Genomic DNA, 17,184 nt, shown 5'->3' with positions numbered 1-17,184 from the left:
TCAGCAGGAGTGTAATTTCTTGCTGTCACTGCTCGTGTTTTATAAAACGTTAACTTGTAACAATGCGTTTAACTTTACAACAAATTCTGAATAGTAATTTTTTAGCATTATGCTCCTTTATAGGTTAGAAGAGGGAGGCGAAAGGAAGTGCACCAGGAAGATGGTGAAGGTTAGTTGATAACTAACTTTTAGTTGTTAGTTAGTTGATATTTGCCTCCATTTTGATACAGAGAATATAAGTTTGTGTTATTCTGTTTCTGTATAAGAGCCTCAAGCTCAAATTCAGTGCTTTATGCTTTAATATGAAAACATTTGGAAGTAATTACGGATTCTTTATTTGGTTATATAGAACCCCATGGCAACTTGTATGTTAGTGCAGTGTAGGAAAAAATCAGTCACAGTATGTAATAATCATAAAATAAGAATTTTTATATATGGCTAACACATATTGGATTCTTAGCACTGTGCTAATGACATCAAAATGTATTTTCTAATTTAATCCTTAGAATCAGCCTTTGAGGTCAATACCATTATTACCCACTTTTTCAGATGAGGAAAGTGAGACTTAGAGAGGGAAAGTAACTTCCCACAGCCTACCTTGTAACTGTATATAGGTGGGGTTAGGTGGGGTAGGCCTAGACTAGGTCTAGAATCTTGGCCCTTTGCCGCATTTCATACATATTTTCTCAGCTAGTGTGATAAAGAGTTAACTTGTGAGATACACACACACACACACACACGCACTCACATACACAGACACATACATGAGAATACAATCTGGTCTCAACCATAAGAGACAAGGATGGCTGAAATATTTTGGGCATTTGTTTTAATTTGCTCTTAGAGAAAAACTTGTGCTGCAGTTGTGATTGACTCTAAATTGACTTGTGAATGTTTTCTGTCCCTCCCTGGACAACAAATTATGAACTACTATAAAATAGATAACAAGAAAGAGGAATTAAAAATAGGGATTCGGCAAGTTCAAAAACAGATTTAAGGGCTTCCCTGGTGGTGCAGTGGTTGAGAGTCCGCCTGCAGATGCAGGGGACACGGGTTCGTGTCCCGGTCCAGGAAGATCCCACATGCCACGGAGCAGCTGGGCCCGTGAGCCATGGCCGCTGAGCCTGCGCGTCCGGAGCCTGTGCTCCGCAACAGGAGAGGCCACAACAGTGAGAGGCCCACGTACCGCAAAAAAACAAAACAAAACAAAACAAAAACGGATTTAAGGACCCCTGACCAGTCACGTTGCTTCTAGTAAAACTGTTGTATCGTGGGATTATTTTGATCTAAGGGGATCAGTCTGAGGTGGATTTGGGGTCCTTTGGTCCAGCGGGTGGGTTTCGGGCAGGCAGTGTGACGTGGGAGGAGTGCTGCTGGCTCGAATGCTGGCTCTTAGGCACCTCTGAGGTCTCAACTATGTCTGCAGCCAGCTAGTTCAGGGCATAGCGTGGAGGATTCATCTCTTTGGGATCTGTTTCCTTCTCCAAAAAAGGAGAGGCAGCTTTCTCATTCCAGAGTTTCCTGATTTAGACCTACTTCCCGTCACTTGATTTGCTGTTTGGTTAGAGAAATATTTTAATGACTATATTGCACATAATTTAAAAAATCAAGTTCCAGTTAAGATGTGTATGCTAAAAAGAAAAAAGGAGCTTCAGAATAAAACAGGACCTTCTCAAAACCATTCAGTAAGCCAGAGGCATTGATAAAGTAATACCTCAGAGAAAGGATTGTAGTAACAAAAGAAAGGGTAGGATATTTTTGTTTTTTTGTCACAGAAATTGTGTACCTTTAATAGAGGGAATAGTATGGCTAAAACAAATGAACTGTACCATAATGGAAGGAAAATTACATGACAGGGTATTGATATGCCAGGCATTTACTGTATCCTGATTTTATTTATACACACACACATATATAAATTTAAATTTATATTTTATATGTATGTATTTGTTAAAAAAAATGTGACCCATTAGTAGGTCATGAAATTTAGTGGGTTGTGGCCAGCATGACAAAAATAAAAGAATACATCACCCATAGTAAGTATTGTGTAACTTGTTATGCATGTGCATGGTGCACATGCACATTTATGGGTGTGCTAGGTCACAGTGTAAAATATGCATCTAAATGGGTCATGGTCATTAATGGAAGGGGTTCTCAGTACACATTAACATGCTTCTTTGAGTTGTACTTAGTTTTGATTGGTCTGAATTTAAAAGGTTTTTTTCCATTCTTTTCTCTAAATTAGATTGGTTTAAAAACAAAAATCGTTTGAGTTAGCTGATGCTCTTTTAGTTTATCCTGACAGGGTGCCTCAGGGCAAGGGGATTTTGGTGTGCTGGGAGCCATCTCATGGGCTTTGGGTTACAGTGCAACATAACTCCCTTTGATAGAAAACTTGCAAATCCTTTTTCTGATGTCCTGGCTGAGCTGCACAAATGGCCAGAACTTGAAGTTAACAAACCCAGGCCTGCAGATTCGATTCTTACCTTCTATCCTTGGCCACACACTGGACCCCTGAATCTCGCCAATCAACTCTATAGTATGTGCCATCTCCCAGTAGATGATCACGAGAGAGGAAGACCAGTCAACGCTTTGTCTCTTGAGGCTGGGTCACAAGCACTGCCTTTTTATTTTTTTTTATTTTAAATTTATTTTAGTTTTGGCTGCATTGGGTCTTCATTGCTGTGTGCGGGCTTTCTCTAGTTGCAGAGAGCGGGGGGGGGCTACTTTTTGTTGCCGTGCACGGGCTTCTCACTGCAGTGGCTTCTCTTGTTGTGGAGCACGGGCTCAGTAGTTGTGGCTCACGGGCTCTAGAGCACAGGCTCAATAGTTGTGGCGCATAGGCTTAGTTGCTCCACAGCATGTGGGATCTTCCCGGACCAGGGCTCGAACCCATGTCCCCTGCATTGGCAGGTGGATTCTTTTTTTTTTTTTTTTAATATTTATTTATTTATGGCTGCATCGGGTCTTAGTTGCTGCGTGCGGGCTTTCTCTAGTCGCGGTGCGCAGGCTTCTCATTGTGGTGGCTTCTCCCGTTGCAGAGAACGGGCTCTAGGCACGCGGGCTTAGTAGTTGTGGCTTGCGGGCTCTAGAGCACAAGCTTAGTAGTTGTGGCGCAGGGGCTTAGGTGTTCCACGGCATGTGGGATCTTCCCGGACCGGGGCGTGAACCCGCGTCCCCTGCATCGGCAGGTGGACTCCCAACCACTGCGCCACCAGGGAAGCCCTGGCAGGTGGATTTTTAACCACTGTGCCACCTGGGAAGCCCCAAGCACTGCCTTTTAGTATAAGGACAGTACACTGGCAGGGGATACAGGCTTCAGTGGACGAATAGCAAATGGGCTTATTCCTCCCCTCCTGTGGCACGGTCCATCGTCCCTATATTGCTTTGTTGTTGCTCATGCTGGCCTTGGAGCCAACACAGGTGTCAGCATTTTTAGCATTTATTCACTGTATTGCTCTTTTTACATGCCGATTTTGGGAAACTGTGGGCTTCTTGAGGGAACGGATTGTGTCGTATCTTTTTATCTGTATTGCGTAGCAAAGTACGTTGCGTGTGTGCAGGTGGTTAATAACTTCCATATGAACGAATGTATGATTCAGGTGAATTTGGGTGTTTGACTTTTTTGTTAATTTAAAAAATTTAAGCTTAAGGCTCAGGAAGGTGGATCTTTAAAAATTTTTTTTTAGGATTTTACTTGTGTACAGCATTATGCCCAAATTGTGTTATTACGTTAATAATGGAATTGCTAAAATGTGCTTTGCTGTCTAAGACTAAATACACAGTAGCTATGATATTTTATTTCCTTTTAAAAGCTAATTAAAAATTTAATGATTTTATAGACGTGTGTATGTATATGCATGTATACATACAAACATTAATATTTATACATCCCCCCCCCCGCACACACTGGCATGGAGACCTTTATGGACATAATTTACCTGAAATACACATTTCTTCACATTCATATGTTAAGAATTCTACTCAAAGATATTTCAGTGACATAACATCAGAATTCATGGGTAACAAAATACAAGGATGCATTCCATGGTATCATATGGGGGGGTTAGGGTATAAAAATATCATTAATAAAATAGTGGTTAATGTATTTAAGAACAAAATATAAAACCTGGAAGTCTACTGACATAGAAAGTTTAGGGTATAGGATTAGATGTGCCCTTGGATATAGAAGAAATGATGGGAGTGGGGAATGATTCCTTGCATGAGATTCTGGGGACTAAGAAATCCCCGGAAGAGCAGTCCACTCTGATCATTGTAAAGGTCAGAACACTGGCTAGGCTTAATTGGGAAATATTCAACAGAAGGTCAGAAATTTGAGGGAGAAGCAGGGAATCACAGATGTTACTCATATATATGTAAGTGCACTGAAAAGACATTGCCTAGTGTGTTTCATAGAGACTTCGGGCCACCTCTTGACCTATTATTTTGGATAAGCTACTGTCACGTCATGGTCTGTCCTCTTGCACAGGTAGCTACTAAACTATACTGGTCTCCTTTCCATAATCTGTTGGCAACTGTCCCTAGAGAAGGGTTTCTCAACCTCACTACTATTGACAACTTGGACCAGATAATTGTGTTGTATGTTCTGTGCATTGTAGGATGTCTAGCAGCATCCTTGACATGTACCCACTAGATGCCAGTAGCATTCCCATAGTTGACAACCAAAAACATCTCCAGACATTACTATGTCCCTTGGGAAAATTGTACCCAGTTGAGAACCACTGCTGTAGATTACGGTAGGTCAGCATGTTTGGGAGTTGTCTCTTGTAGCTCATCCTGGTCAGGCCTGGGCCCATCCTCTCCAGCAGAGCAGGGGAATGTGCTTTTGGAACGCTCTTTCTAGCCTTCTGTAAATGGCCACATGAGATCATCTTTAGGGTATACTGTGGACTTTCAGAAGTCAGCTGTTTGAAGGGATAAAAGGCACTGAGGAGTGCATTTATAGGCTATTAACGTTACCCAGTTAATATGAAAAGTGATGAGTCAGGATGTATTTTCACTTATTTGTAGGTACCTGGAAATTATACTATTAGGACCTGCTTGTAATCAAATACTAAGCTCTTTGAGGGCAGAAATTTGTCTTCGATCACTGATACATGCCAAGTGTTTAGAGTAGGTGATCAAATAGCTCCTGAAAGTTGAATGAAAACATTAATGACTGGCTTTTTTGAATGGATCCAAAAATACCTGTCTTCCTTGTAAACACCTAAAATGAACATGAGGCTAGAAAAGCTCCAAAGAATGGAAACTATTAATCAAGAAGATACAAGCTTATTCCATGAGTAAAAATATTTGTACTTTTCAGATTGGAAAGAGGAAACCTGAGAATAAGATTCCAATTGTATTGCAAGTATTGATTGATGGGATTATCACAAACCTGTCTGAACACTAAAGTAGTAGCAGCCTTCAACTTTACTAATAGTTGGCTTCTAAAATGTTGACTGTAAGGTAGCACTTAGAACATACTTTGCTATAGCAAAGGGTTATAAATGGCAGTTAGATTCCCGTGTCCACGTCTGAATGCCTGTCACTAATCCCCTGCGTTTTATGACAGAACTCAGAGCGTCAGCCAGGAGGCCAGGGACGTCGTCCCCTGGGGCGAGGGGCTTTTTGTGTGTTGAGAGGGGATTAGCGTGGAAGACAGGATGAGGCAGATGCTCTCGGGTCCCAGTTCCCTTAAACTACATGGCATGTATATAACTATAGTAAAGCCATTGCCATACTGGGGTGACAAATTACCACTGGAGTTCAGCTTTATATGTGGTCATTTGTGAATAGCTGGCTACATATACTTAGGGATTCAACTTCTGTTAAACTAAATACCATTTTTTTTTTTTTTGGTTGCACCACGCGGCTTGCAGGATCTTAGTTCCCCGACCAGGGACTAAACCCGGGCCACGGCAGTGAAAGCCCGGAATCCTAAACATCAGGCCACCAAGGAACTCCCATTGTTAATATAAACATGTAAGTTGTTACTTATAAATTTAGTACAAGCTGTAAATGTAAATTTAGAAAAAAGGAGGAACCAAGGGGCTTTATGTTGTATACAGAGAGTCTGGGGTTCACCGTCCCTACCAGACGCTATAGAAGGTGACTGTGCTCTCAACCTATTCTTTCCTGCCACCCTCAGAGGTACAGAGAGGTGAGCCACAGTGGAGTGGTAACAGCCCCGAAAGTAGAAATTAGCCTGCCTGGGTTCAAAGACTGAGTCTACCTTTGCTAGCTAGCTGTTTCCTTATCTGTAAAATAAAGAATTCAAAGAGTTCCTGTGAGAATTAAGTGAAATAATACACCTGAGCTCCTAACACAATGCCTGGTAGATGGCACGTACTCCATAAATGTTAGTTATTACTCTTGTTACGAGTTTGAGTCAGTCTGACATTTTTGTATTTTGGAAAGATAGAGAATAACTGCCTACCTTTTGGCATCAGTGTCTACCAAACACTAAATATCTTTGGACCCTGACATGGATTTTTATATTATTCAAGAAATTACTACTGCAACACAATGTGGTAATAAAACTGAACTTTACTGAGAAGCTTCAAGCATCATGACCTGAGGAAGTATTTTTCAGTTCAGTTTATCAAAATACTTCAACTTTCCGGCTGGATCTGGGATTATCTGTTAAAGAAAAAAAGCAAATTATTCATTTTAAAAGCCAAAGTATATCAACAGTAGTCTGACATTAGTTGCTTATCTCTTGACTAAAGATAAAGATTATTTTGTGTACCAAATTATATCATATACATTTAGGAAAAACTGGATTTGTCCTGCTAATCTCAGCTATCCCAGAAGGCAGATGATTTGCTAGTAAATTAACATCTGTACTCAAGCACCCTCAGTTACTTACAGCTCTTCTCTTTGCCACCAGGCTTTCATGTCATCTTCAGGTATGGTGTAAAATCAAACATGTTAAGAGAGCATGGCTACAGATGTTAACGTATTTTTAAAATTATCTGCTGATGAAGTGATGGTATGCTACAACCTGAAAAGGGGGCAGTGGGTTCAAATGGATTGCTTGGAGGTCCAGAACTGTAACCTTTTAATCTCAAACCGCAAAGTAAAAGAAGTACTCTGAAAACAACGTGAGTACCTATTTAGTGAATGGACAAATACTCTGAAAGAAAAAGTGTTCCCTCCTAGAGCGTTACAGCCTTAGAAACCTCCTAGGTTTCTAATTTCTCACATTAACTGTTACTTGCCAGTTACAGGTAAAGTACATGTATCCCTATATAAAAAAATAACCTTGTACTTTATTGTAATCAGCTTATGATAGTTCTATATGCATTTTCTTCAGCATAAAATACATGTTACCTAATTACAGGCACCACTCCAGGAGTATTTTGTCTTTGCCAATATATAATCTCTCTGCATTCCAATTCAATTCAAGAGTACTTATGGCATAACCACTGGGTGCCAACAGTGTGCTGTACAGTGGGGGATCCAGTGGTAACCACCAAAGTCCCCGCCTTGGAGGCTCGTACAAGCACGTGGGGAAGATGTACGTGTACATAACTGCTTTTGATGTAACACACAAAACTAGGACACAGGCTCTGTGACTCAACAGAGGCTGAGATGGCATCAGGGAAGGCCTCAGAGTGGAAGTAGCATTTAAGTTGGTCTTGAAAGAAGAATGTGGGGAATTTAGGGAAGGGGAGAGAGGTACTCCAGGCTACAGAAAGAAAGACCTGAGCAAAGGCACAAAAGCGTGACAGAGTAGGGCTTAGTTTGGGGAAAGACGAGTCACGTGATTTGGTGGGAGCATAGCATGTGTGCATGTTTATGTGCGTGTGTGAATCATGGGATGATGACCAGGGAGAGGCAGTGGAAAGAGAGAATGCAGAAGCTTGAAGGCTGTGCCCGAGCATGAGGACTTGGTACTGCAGAGCCACTAAGAGGTTCCGGTCTGCAGAATGACATGCATTGAAGAGGAGAGAAACTGAGGTCGGGGAGACAAATCAGGAGGCCTGTGCAATGGAGATGAAAAATTCATCTATCTTCAAAGAAACGCCACCACCAAACCTTTTCTGATCCTACATCCCCCTCTCCAGCTGTTTTCTTTCCTTCTTCCCTTCAGAGCTGTAGTTCTTGAACTAGTTCATACTTCATCTCCTTTTCCTCATCCTACCCTTGCCCTATCCTCAAACCACCTGCTGCCCTCCCTGTGGTCATGAGGGACTCCGCATCGCTCAGTCAACTCACGGGGCTCCAACCCTTCGTGCACTGGGACACTGGCGTCCTCTCCCATTCCCACAGCTCAGCGTTCTGCCCGCGCCAACCCTTTCTGCTCCCCCGCCACGCTGAGCCGCTTCTGGCCTCAGGGCCTCTGCCCCTGCGGCTCTTTCTGCATGGCTCCATGCACGACTGGCTCCCTTTCTTCACTCACGTTTCACCTCAAATATCATCTGAGAAGTCTTTCCTGACCACTTTATCCCCATCCCAGGCACTGTCTCACCAACTCCCATCAACCTGTTTCTAAAAGCATTGGCCACAACTGAAATTAGAACGTAACTCTAAGGGCTGGGACATTGGCTATGGTGTTCACTAGTAAGTATCATCTGGCTATCATCCAAGTTCGAATAGTTGCCATACAGCAGGTGCTCAAGGAATGTCTGTTGAATGAATGCCCATAAAAACAGAGTAGAATGGTGGCTGCCAGGGGCTGGGGCTGGGGGAAATGGGGAGACGCTGGTCAAAGGGTATAAGCCTTCAGTTTTAGGATGAATAAGTTCTGGGGAGCTGATGCACAGCACGGTTGACTATAGTTAATACTGTTGGTATACCTGAAATTTGCTAGAAGAGTAGATCTTAAGCCTTCTCATCCCACACAAAAAAGGCTAACTGTGAGATGATGGATTTTTTAATTAATCTGATTGTTTTCAACTATAATCTCTTCAGTTATTTTCTCACACCCTTTCATTTGTTCTTCTTCTTCTGGGACCCCTATAATTCAAATGTTGGTGTGTTTGATATTGTCCCAGAGGTCTCTGAGGCTGTCCTCAATTCTTTTCATTCTTTCTTCTTTCTTCTGCTCTGCAGTAGTTATTTCTACTATTTTATCTTCCAGGTCACTTATCCGTTCTCCTGCCTCAGTTATTCTGCTATTGATCCCTTCTAGAGAATTTTAAATTTCATGTATTGTGTTATTATCATTGTTTGTTTGCTCTTTAGTTCTTCTAGGTCCTTGTTAAATGTTTCTTGTATTTTCTCCATTCCAAGATTTTGGATCATCTTTACTATCATTATTCTGAATGCTTTTTCAGGTAGGCTGCCTATTTCCTCTTCATTTGTTTGGTCTGGTGGGTTTTTACCTTGCTCCTTCATCTGCTGTGTGTTTCTGTGTCTTCTCATTTTGCTTAACTTACTCTGTTTGGGGTCTCCTTTTCACAAGGCTGCAGGTTCGTAGTTGCCGTTGTTTTTGGTGTCTGCCCCCAGTAAGCCAGATTTTCTTAAAAGCTTTTAATATACACTGAAGGTTTTGCTTGTGACTGTATTCTTTGCCCTGAATTGATTCTACCACGTCTCCACTGTTCCCCCGCTCCTTTTTTAATGGTATCTTTCTCTGTATACTTGGCTTTAAAATTCACAGCGTCAGGTCCCATATTCTGCTTTCCCAGTTTCAGCTACTCTCCGTACAGTCCAAAGAATGTCTGTAGTCTTATGAGTTCTGCCTAGCAATGTTTACTTCATTTACAAAATCAAGGGAGTTCTTTTACAAGGAAAGATTATCCTAGGGTTGGCTTTTTTGTTGTTTTTTTTTGCCCCAGCCATCCTCTTAACAGAAAAATCAATTTGACTTACTGTTTCACTACCAGGTTTCCATCCTGCAGGGCAGACTGAAAGAAACAAAAATTGGCAAAAGACAGTTTAAAAACAGAGTTCAGTTCTCTTTAGCAGCTGTTGTGTTTTCTTTTTCCAAATGAAACTGAAAATAGAGCCTATATTAATGAGAACATTGCTACAGGACAGTTGACTTCTGTTAGCTTACTGGCTTGCAGCAAGAAATTTTAGTCATGGAGCTTATCAGCAGGCAGCTAATCTATTTTCACTTTTGTCAATCATGTTTAGTTACATTTACAATAGAAGAAACCAAATTGAGTGTTCCTCTAATACAGTTGGAAAGTTTGGGAATCTGGTAAACTGAAAGGTCTGGGTACAGCAAAAATTCCTTGAATGTACATTCCCTTAAGCTTATCTGCTATGTCCTGCAGTATTTTGTACTGATGCCATGGTTCACTGTTTGTCAAAAGAGACTTTAACATTATTTGGAAGGTAGGATTTCCCCTTGATTTAGAGTGCACCCTGACTCAGGCACTGAGTTACACGTTTGAAAGGAATATATAACGTGTTCTATTTTAAGAAGATCTGACCTTTTCCATTTGGCTACTACAAAAACTTGAAGTGAAAGGATGAAATGACAGATTACCAGTGTGATACTGAATAACATTAAGGATTTCTGAATTACTTTGAGGAAAAAAAGCTAAATCAAATAATGTAAACATGCAAATAAAACCTACGTTACTAGATACTGCCAGATTAGCTGGTGCATTTTAAGTTTATAGAAACATAATTTGAAAAATTACAGTAGCAGAAACTTCTCTGAGCTTGACCAAAAGGACTGTGAAAATAATATTTTGTCCATCCTATTCAGTAAGTAGAATATATTAGTGATATTTTGTTAAAAGCACTTTAAATTATAATTTGATCTGCTTAAAAGACCTAATAATCTGAAAACAATCAGAAGACTTTGGAACCATGAAAATTACTTGTAAGATAAGAAACCAAACTAATTATGCTAGTATCTCTCAAACTAAAAAATCAAGAGGCTATGATGGTTAGAAGGGAAGGGCACCTTCTCCATGTTTGTCGGTGTACTGGAATGCTTGAACCAAACGCAGTGTCTCATCCACAGATCTACCCACAGGAAGGTCATTCAGAGTAATCTGTCTTAGGATTCCTTTGTCATCAATAATGAAGAGACCTCTAAAACATAAGAATGGTAAAGGTGAGGACATTTGTTCTCAGTCAAGAAAAATGTTAGTTAACATGAATCCCTGTACCGCTCACACAGAAGAATGTTATACAGAACCAAAAACTCACTACTTACCTACTTGACTGGTATGCACATGCACACACCCCCATGCCCACACTTATCTACTGTATATTTTGGGATTATCACTGTTAAACGGTAGCTTTAATAATTTGTTTTTCTCTATGAAATGTACTGTAGTATGATCAGTTGAATCTTGACGTGTACTGGGTTTGGGATTGTACTGTAAATGAAATGATTAAACTACCTAGCAAAGCCTTCCTTTGGGTGAAGGAGTGATCCATGTTTCTTATCACTGGCTATTTAGAATGTCTTTGTATTTCCTTTTCCAGTGGTGGAAAAAGACAAAGTCACCAATATGAAGTTGCCTTTCCTTCTGAATCTTTCTATATGTGATTCACTACTAAGGCCTGGGGAATAATGAGGTCGTTCGACCTAAAAGACCTGCTATTGAGATCGGGGTGGCACTGTAAGAGTTAAAAGTATACTAGAGATAAAAATTGTCAAAGGATTTTACTATCTATTTATTTCAGTCAGTATGGATTTCAACCCAATACTTAACTTTGGATTAGAAAAGGATCTCGGGTACTAGGGCTAATTGCTTGTGTACAAGTAATGTACAAAATAATGATGAGATACATATATTTAGGAGAAATACATGGCATTACATATCTATTACATGAAATCTTATTCCATAATCATGTTACACATTACTGAAGTGTTCCTCCTCATTCTACAACACCTTTTTTGAATGTGCAACTCAACGTCTGAACTAACTAGGGCTCAATCTCCTTAGACCAGATCAACGTGGCCAAACTCAGGCAAAATTGTTAATTACTACTCACATGGGTATCCTTTCATGTACTACTATTACAGTTGAAAATTCTCATCAAAGGTGACCAAGTCTGTTCTGAAGTAAGTGATCCTGATTGGAAATTTTGACCTTGCCTCTGTAAGGCACATCATACCAACACACGCCACACAAAAACAAATCTGCCTTTTCTTTGGTAGCAAATTGTAGCTTCTGTTTTCTGTTCTGATTGTGTGAACTGCTTCTTTGGTAGACTATGAGACTAAGGCATTTGCCATACTTGGTGTAATATGTATATATGTCTCTTCCACAGAGCAGAGACAGGTCATTCTTGCAAAAAGTATGAAATTAAAATGGCAACAGACATCTCAATAACAGCCCCAGAAGCTAAAGGTATCAGGGCAATGCTTTCAAAGGTCCACAGAAAAATGCCTTTCAATCTAGAATTCTACACCCAGCCACATTATTAATCAAGCATGAGAGCAGTATAAAAACATTTTCAGACATAGAAGGCCCTCAAGCATTTTACCTTCCAATGACCTTGTATTAGGAAGCTATGAGGATGTGCTTCACCATAATGAAGGATTACATAAAGAAGGCAGGCAGGCATGGGAGCCAGAAAATTGGGTATCTAATAGAGAAGAGGTGAAGGAATGTCCCAGGATGCTGGTGCATAAAGTGCTAGGACAATAGCTGTGTAGCAGGCCTAGCGAGCCATCAGTCCGACTGGAAGCAGGAGGATGGAGGAAAAAAACTTGACAGAGGAAAAATGCAGTACTTAGAGGGGTTACAATCCAGGTGTGGAATTTAGGAATAATTAGTGATGGATATATAGAAAACTAAGGGAATGAAAGAAATGAAGTAGTTTATTAGCTACAAGAAAATAAAAAAATTTGCCAGAGGGGAAGGTAGTCTTCAGCACACTACACTTAAAAGCTTAGCAGTGAACAGTATTTATATAAACACTGAATATTGACTTAACCCAAAATTGTGACACATTATATTGGGAAAATTAATTTGGGGATGATGTAAGAAAGATAAAGTCCTATTTACCATGAAAAATAATACCAAAATTGATATACCCAGGAGATGTATTATATAAGATACTATTTAGAAATATGGAGTCAAATAATGCAAGCAGTAGCTAAAGGGCTGAAAGTAGCTTCCCTCCATGAAGCAGGGCTAAGAGTAAGGAGAGGACCGTTTAAAAAAATGTGACTTTTAAAAACTGCATATATTACTTTGATGAAAATAAAAAATTAAAAAAACAAACTATTGGTTCAAGTCACATAAAATAGCTAATATTAGATAATTTTGCTTGGTTAATGTTCAAATAATTCTAAATTTTAAAAGTGCCTCAATCTTTTTAGTGGCATATTTACTCTTTGGGAGTTAACTTAGTAATAAACTCTAGGCAGAAACCATTACAGACTTGGCAAGTACCCCCCCCCCAAAAAAAAGAGAAAGGAACTTGGTATTGACACATGATACAATATAGATGAACCTTTTTTGAAAACATTAAGCTAAGTGAAAGAGGCTAGTCATAAAAGAGCAGATACTGTAGGATTCCATTTATATGAAATGTCCAGAATAGGCAACTTGAAAGACATAAAGTAGATTAGTGGTTGTGTAGGGTTAGGGGAGGGGGACCAGGTGAAACGGGGAGTGACTGCTAATGGGGATGGGATTTCTTTTTGGAGCAGTGAAAATGTTCTAAAATTGATTGTGGTGATGGTTGCACAACTCTGTGAATATGCTAAAAACCACTGAATTGTATGCTTTAAATGGGTGAGTTGTATGGTATGTGAATTATATCTCAATAAAGCTGTTATATGAAACCCACAGGATTATAAAATGCTGACACCACATAAAACATTAAAAAAGCTTAGCACTGCAAAGCAAATCAACAATATATAAGAAAATTAAAACTGTTTCAAGCTGAAGTTGCCCTTTTTTTCAAAGAATTCTATCAGTATTTATTAACTCAAGTAACTCAATGAGGGTTGTTGGGTAAAATATTTCCTTAATTTTTCCTACTCCAAAGACACAGGTTTGCTAAATACTATGATACTTGTATTTAGAAAAACCATTACTAGAGTCAGTTTGGAAAAGAGGAGAAAGAAATGGACAAACCATTTGGGGACCTGGGTTCACGTCTGGGCTCTGCAATTAACTATAGTAACTTTGGCTAAGTCCATGGAACTCTGAATCTGTTTTTTATGTAAAATGACAGCGTTGGTCAAAGACCTCTAAATAATCTTCTGGCTCTAACAGTCTGACACTCACATAGCTTAAGTTGGGCACTTACCAATTATTTTTAACGGTATCTACAACATTTTTGCAAACAGAGCAAATATTTCTTGATCAAACCTTGTATCTTCTAACTCCATTTCAAGCAGGATTACAAATATATTCATATTTGTCATAATGTAAAACCACTGAAAGGTACCTAAGAGTGTGGCCCGAGTCTTCCAGATATACGCCATAGTCCTTTGAGATCTGATGGTTCAAATCTGAAAGAAGTGGAATGCTAATCGGCCCAAGTCCTCCTTGTCTTCGAGGGGTATTAATCCTGTAACAGAAAATTTACCTTTCAGGGTTAAGTAAATGGCATATATTAAAACAGCACTCTTTCTTTGCAAATGCACACAAACACACAACACACACATTCTCTAACAAAGACAGGCTAATATACATTCTATTCTTCTTGCCTCTCCCTCCCCTTAACAATATATTCATATCCTTTAAACACTAAATATGGAGATATACATCACATTTTTAATGTACAGACATAATATATGTTACTAATCTCTACTGACAGTCATTTAAACTGATTCCATTTTTTTTTGCTTTTATAAACACTGCTGGAAAATCCTGATAATTCTCAACTTTGTACACTTGTCTGATTAATTCCTAGAAGTGGAATTATGGATCAAAGGATATGCACTGTCATAAGCATAACCTTAGAATTGTGACTGCAAGACAAAGCCTTGTGAGATGAGCAGGATACAACTGGATGGCATTTTAATATTCTGAGAGACAAGAAGTGCAAAGTCCACTTGAAGCAGCAAGGAAGTTAGCTGTAATCTCAGACTCATCAGTCTTCAGATTTAACTATTCTGCAACTTGAAACTGGGGGATGTGGGTTGGGGCCCTCATGGTAGGATGCTGACATAGCCGTTAGGAAACAGGGAACTGTTGTTCCAGATGTTCGCAGCCCCAGTTCTGTCATCCAAGTAGAAATCTCTGGTTGATATGAAACCTATCCAGCTGAGAATGTATCCCCAAAATTCCTTGAGAAAGCAATCCCAAATTATTGGGGATGACATAACTTTCTCCTTAGTGGATTTGTGTTTTAATCCTGCAAAGATTTAGAATTACTATAGAAATGATGAAGCAAATTAAACCCATAGTTTTAATATTTTTATATTAAGAAATAATCAGTATATATTTGTATACTAAATTATAATGTTTAAGAGATTTGGCATGTTCAAATAACAGATTCACTTTATGATTCCAATTCAAAATGTGTAATCTGAAATTTTAGTTTATAACTAGTAAAGAAACATTTTAGAAGGACTTAAGACACACCTATTTATTTATTAGATTTGCAAGAATTACTTAAGTTCTTGGGAAAGTTTGTCTGAAAATTGAGATGCTTAAATATATTAAATATATAACTGCATCTTAAAATACTTAAGAGAATCAATTTCTTAAGGAAATGTAAATTAAATTTAAGTTGTAGCTCCTGAACCAATTAAAATTTTACTTACATATACACACATACATATATGTGTGTATGTATAATTTACAGTTATAAGTTATATACATTTACAGTTATATATACAAATATATTCATGTATATGTATATATATTTATATACATAATTGTAAATGGAGAAAAACCTGTTTTGACTTTGTGCCTTTAATGAATTGAATGTTAAATTTTAAAAGCAAAATAATTCTGAACAATATTGTGCAAAACTTTTGTGAACAAAATTATGGATGCTATTAAAAACTCACATTAGTGAGTAAGTCAGAAAGAGAAGGACAAATACCGTATGCTAACACATATATATGGAATTTAAGGAAAAAAAATGTTATGAAGAACCTAGGGGTAAAACAGGAATAAAGACAGAGACCTACTGGAGAATAGACTTGAGGATATGGGGAGGGGGAAGGGTGAGGTGTGTTAGGGCGAGAGAGAGACATGGACATATATAAAAAAAAAAACAAAAAAACAAAACCTCACATTAGGGACTTCCCTGGTAGCAGAGTGGCTAAGAATCCGCCTGCCAATGCAGGGGACATGGGTTCGAGCCCTGGTCCGGGAAGATCCTACATGCCACAGAGCAACTAAGCCCGTGCTCCACAACAACTGAACCTGAGCTCTAGAGCCCATGAGCCACAGCTACTGAGCCTGCATGCTGAAGTCCGCGAGCCTACAGCCCGTGCTCCGCAGCAAGAGGTGCCACCGCAGTGAGAAGCCTGCGTACCACAACGAAGAGTAGCCCCCGCTTGCCGCAACCAGAGAAAGCCCGTGCTCAGCAACGAAGACCAACACAGCCAAATATAAATAAATAAATAAATAAATTTAGAAACCAAAACAAAACTCACATCAACATGAACATTTCAATGTTTGAAACATGTTGCCTAACTGCTCTCCAGAAATGCTGAATCAACTGTGTTTGTGTAAGTACCATTTCTTCACACCTTTATCAACATTGGATGAAATTCTTAAATATTTGAACTCTTGGCCAGACAGAGGAAAAAAATGGCATCTCTTGTCATTTTATTGTAAATTCTCTGCAATTAATTAGGCAGAGCATCTTTTCATGTTTAATGAATTTAAAAAAATTATTTAAAGCATTAATTAAAAAAATCATTGCTTCTTAAAAAGTAATTATAAAAGCTATTTTGAGTTTGACTTAATACTAGACAACTGTGTAACAGAGAGATGTGGTATTTTGGATTTTATTTCTCCAGATTTAGGTTACCCAATTTATGATAATAAAGTAATCATACAATTCAGTGGTTTTTGCTATGGATATTACATCTTTTGAATTTAACTTTTTTTCCCCCAAATTTGAAATGTCCTATAAAATCCTTAAGCATTTTTACTGTACCTTCATTGAACTAGCAGCTCTCAGATAAATTTATTCCTCAACTGTCTGATAAATAACTATATTCCTGTCATACAAGTACCATGCACTAACTGATTGTGCCACTGGAGCTCCTCTATATTCCTGTCATATTAACAGTTGTCTGCCCATAATTTAAGAGTATGTCCATTTTTTTCCCTA

At 38.9% G+C, this 17,184-nt stretch overlaps 1 protein-coding gene across 1 annotated transcript in view; it reads right to left on the bottom strand.

Moving 5' to 3' along the window:
• Positions 1-6,531: 6,531 nt before the first annotated feature.
• The window catches only part of PRDX4 (peroxiredoxin 4), a 25,679-nt gene continuing 15,026 nt past the window's right edge, over positions 6,532-17,184 (bottom strand). The window contains exons 4-7 of the mRNA XM_007463959.1: positions 14,332-14,454; positions 10,874-11,004; positions 9,823-9,857; positions 6,532-6,642 (exon numbers count right to left, since the gene is read on the bottom strand). Coding sequence (XP_007464021.1) covers positions 6,592-6,642; positions 9,823-9,857; positions 10,874-11,004; positions 14,332-14,454 — 340 coding nt within the window. The 3' untranslated portion in view covers positions 6,532-6,591. The remainder of the gene's footprint in view (positions 6,643-9,822; positions 9,858-10,873; positions 11,005-14,331; positions 14,455-17,184) is intronic.

This window comes from Lipotes vexillifer, unplaced genomic scaffold (assembly GCF_000442215.2).
Source record: "Lipotes vexillifer unplaced genomic scaffold, Lipotes_vexillifer_v1.1 scaffold587, whole genome shotgun sequence".
Lineage (NCBI taxonomy): Eukaryota > Metazoa > Chordata > Mammalia > Artiodactyla > Lipotidae > Lipotes > Lipotes vexillifer.
The sequence above is the reverse complement of the archived record's forward strand: the minus strand, read 5'-3'. Positions and strand labels throughout refer to the sequence as shown.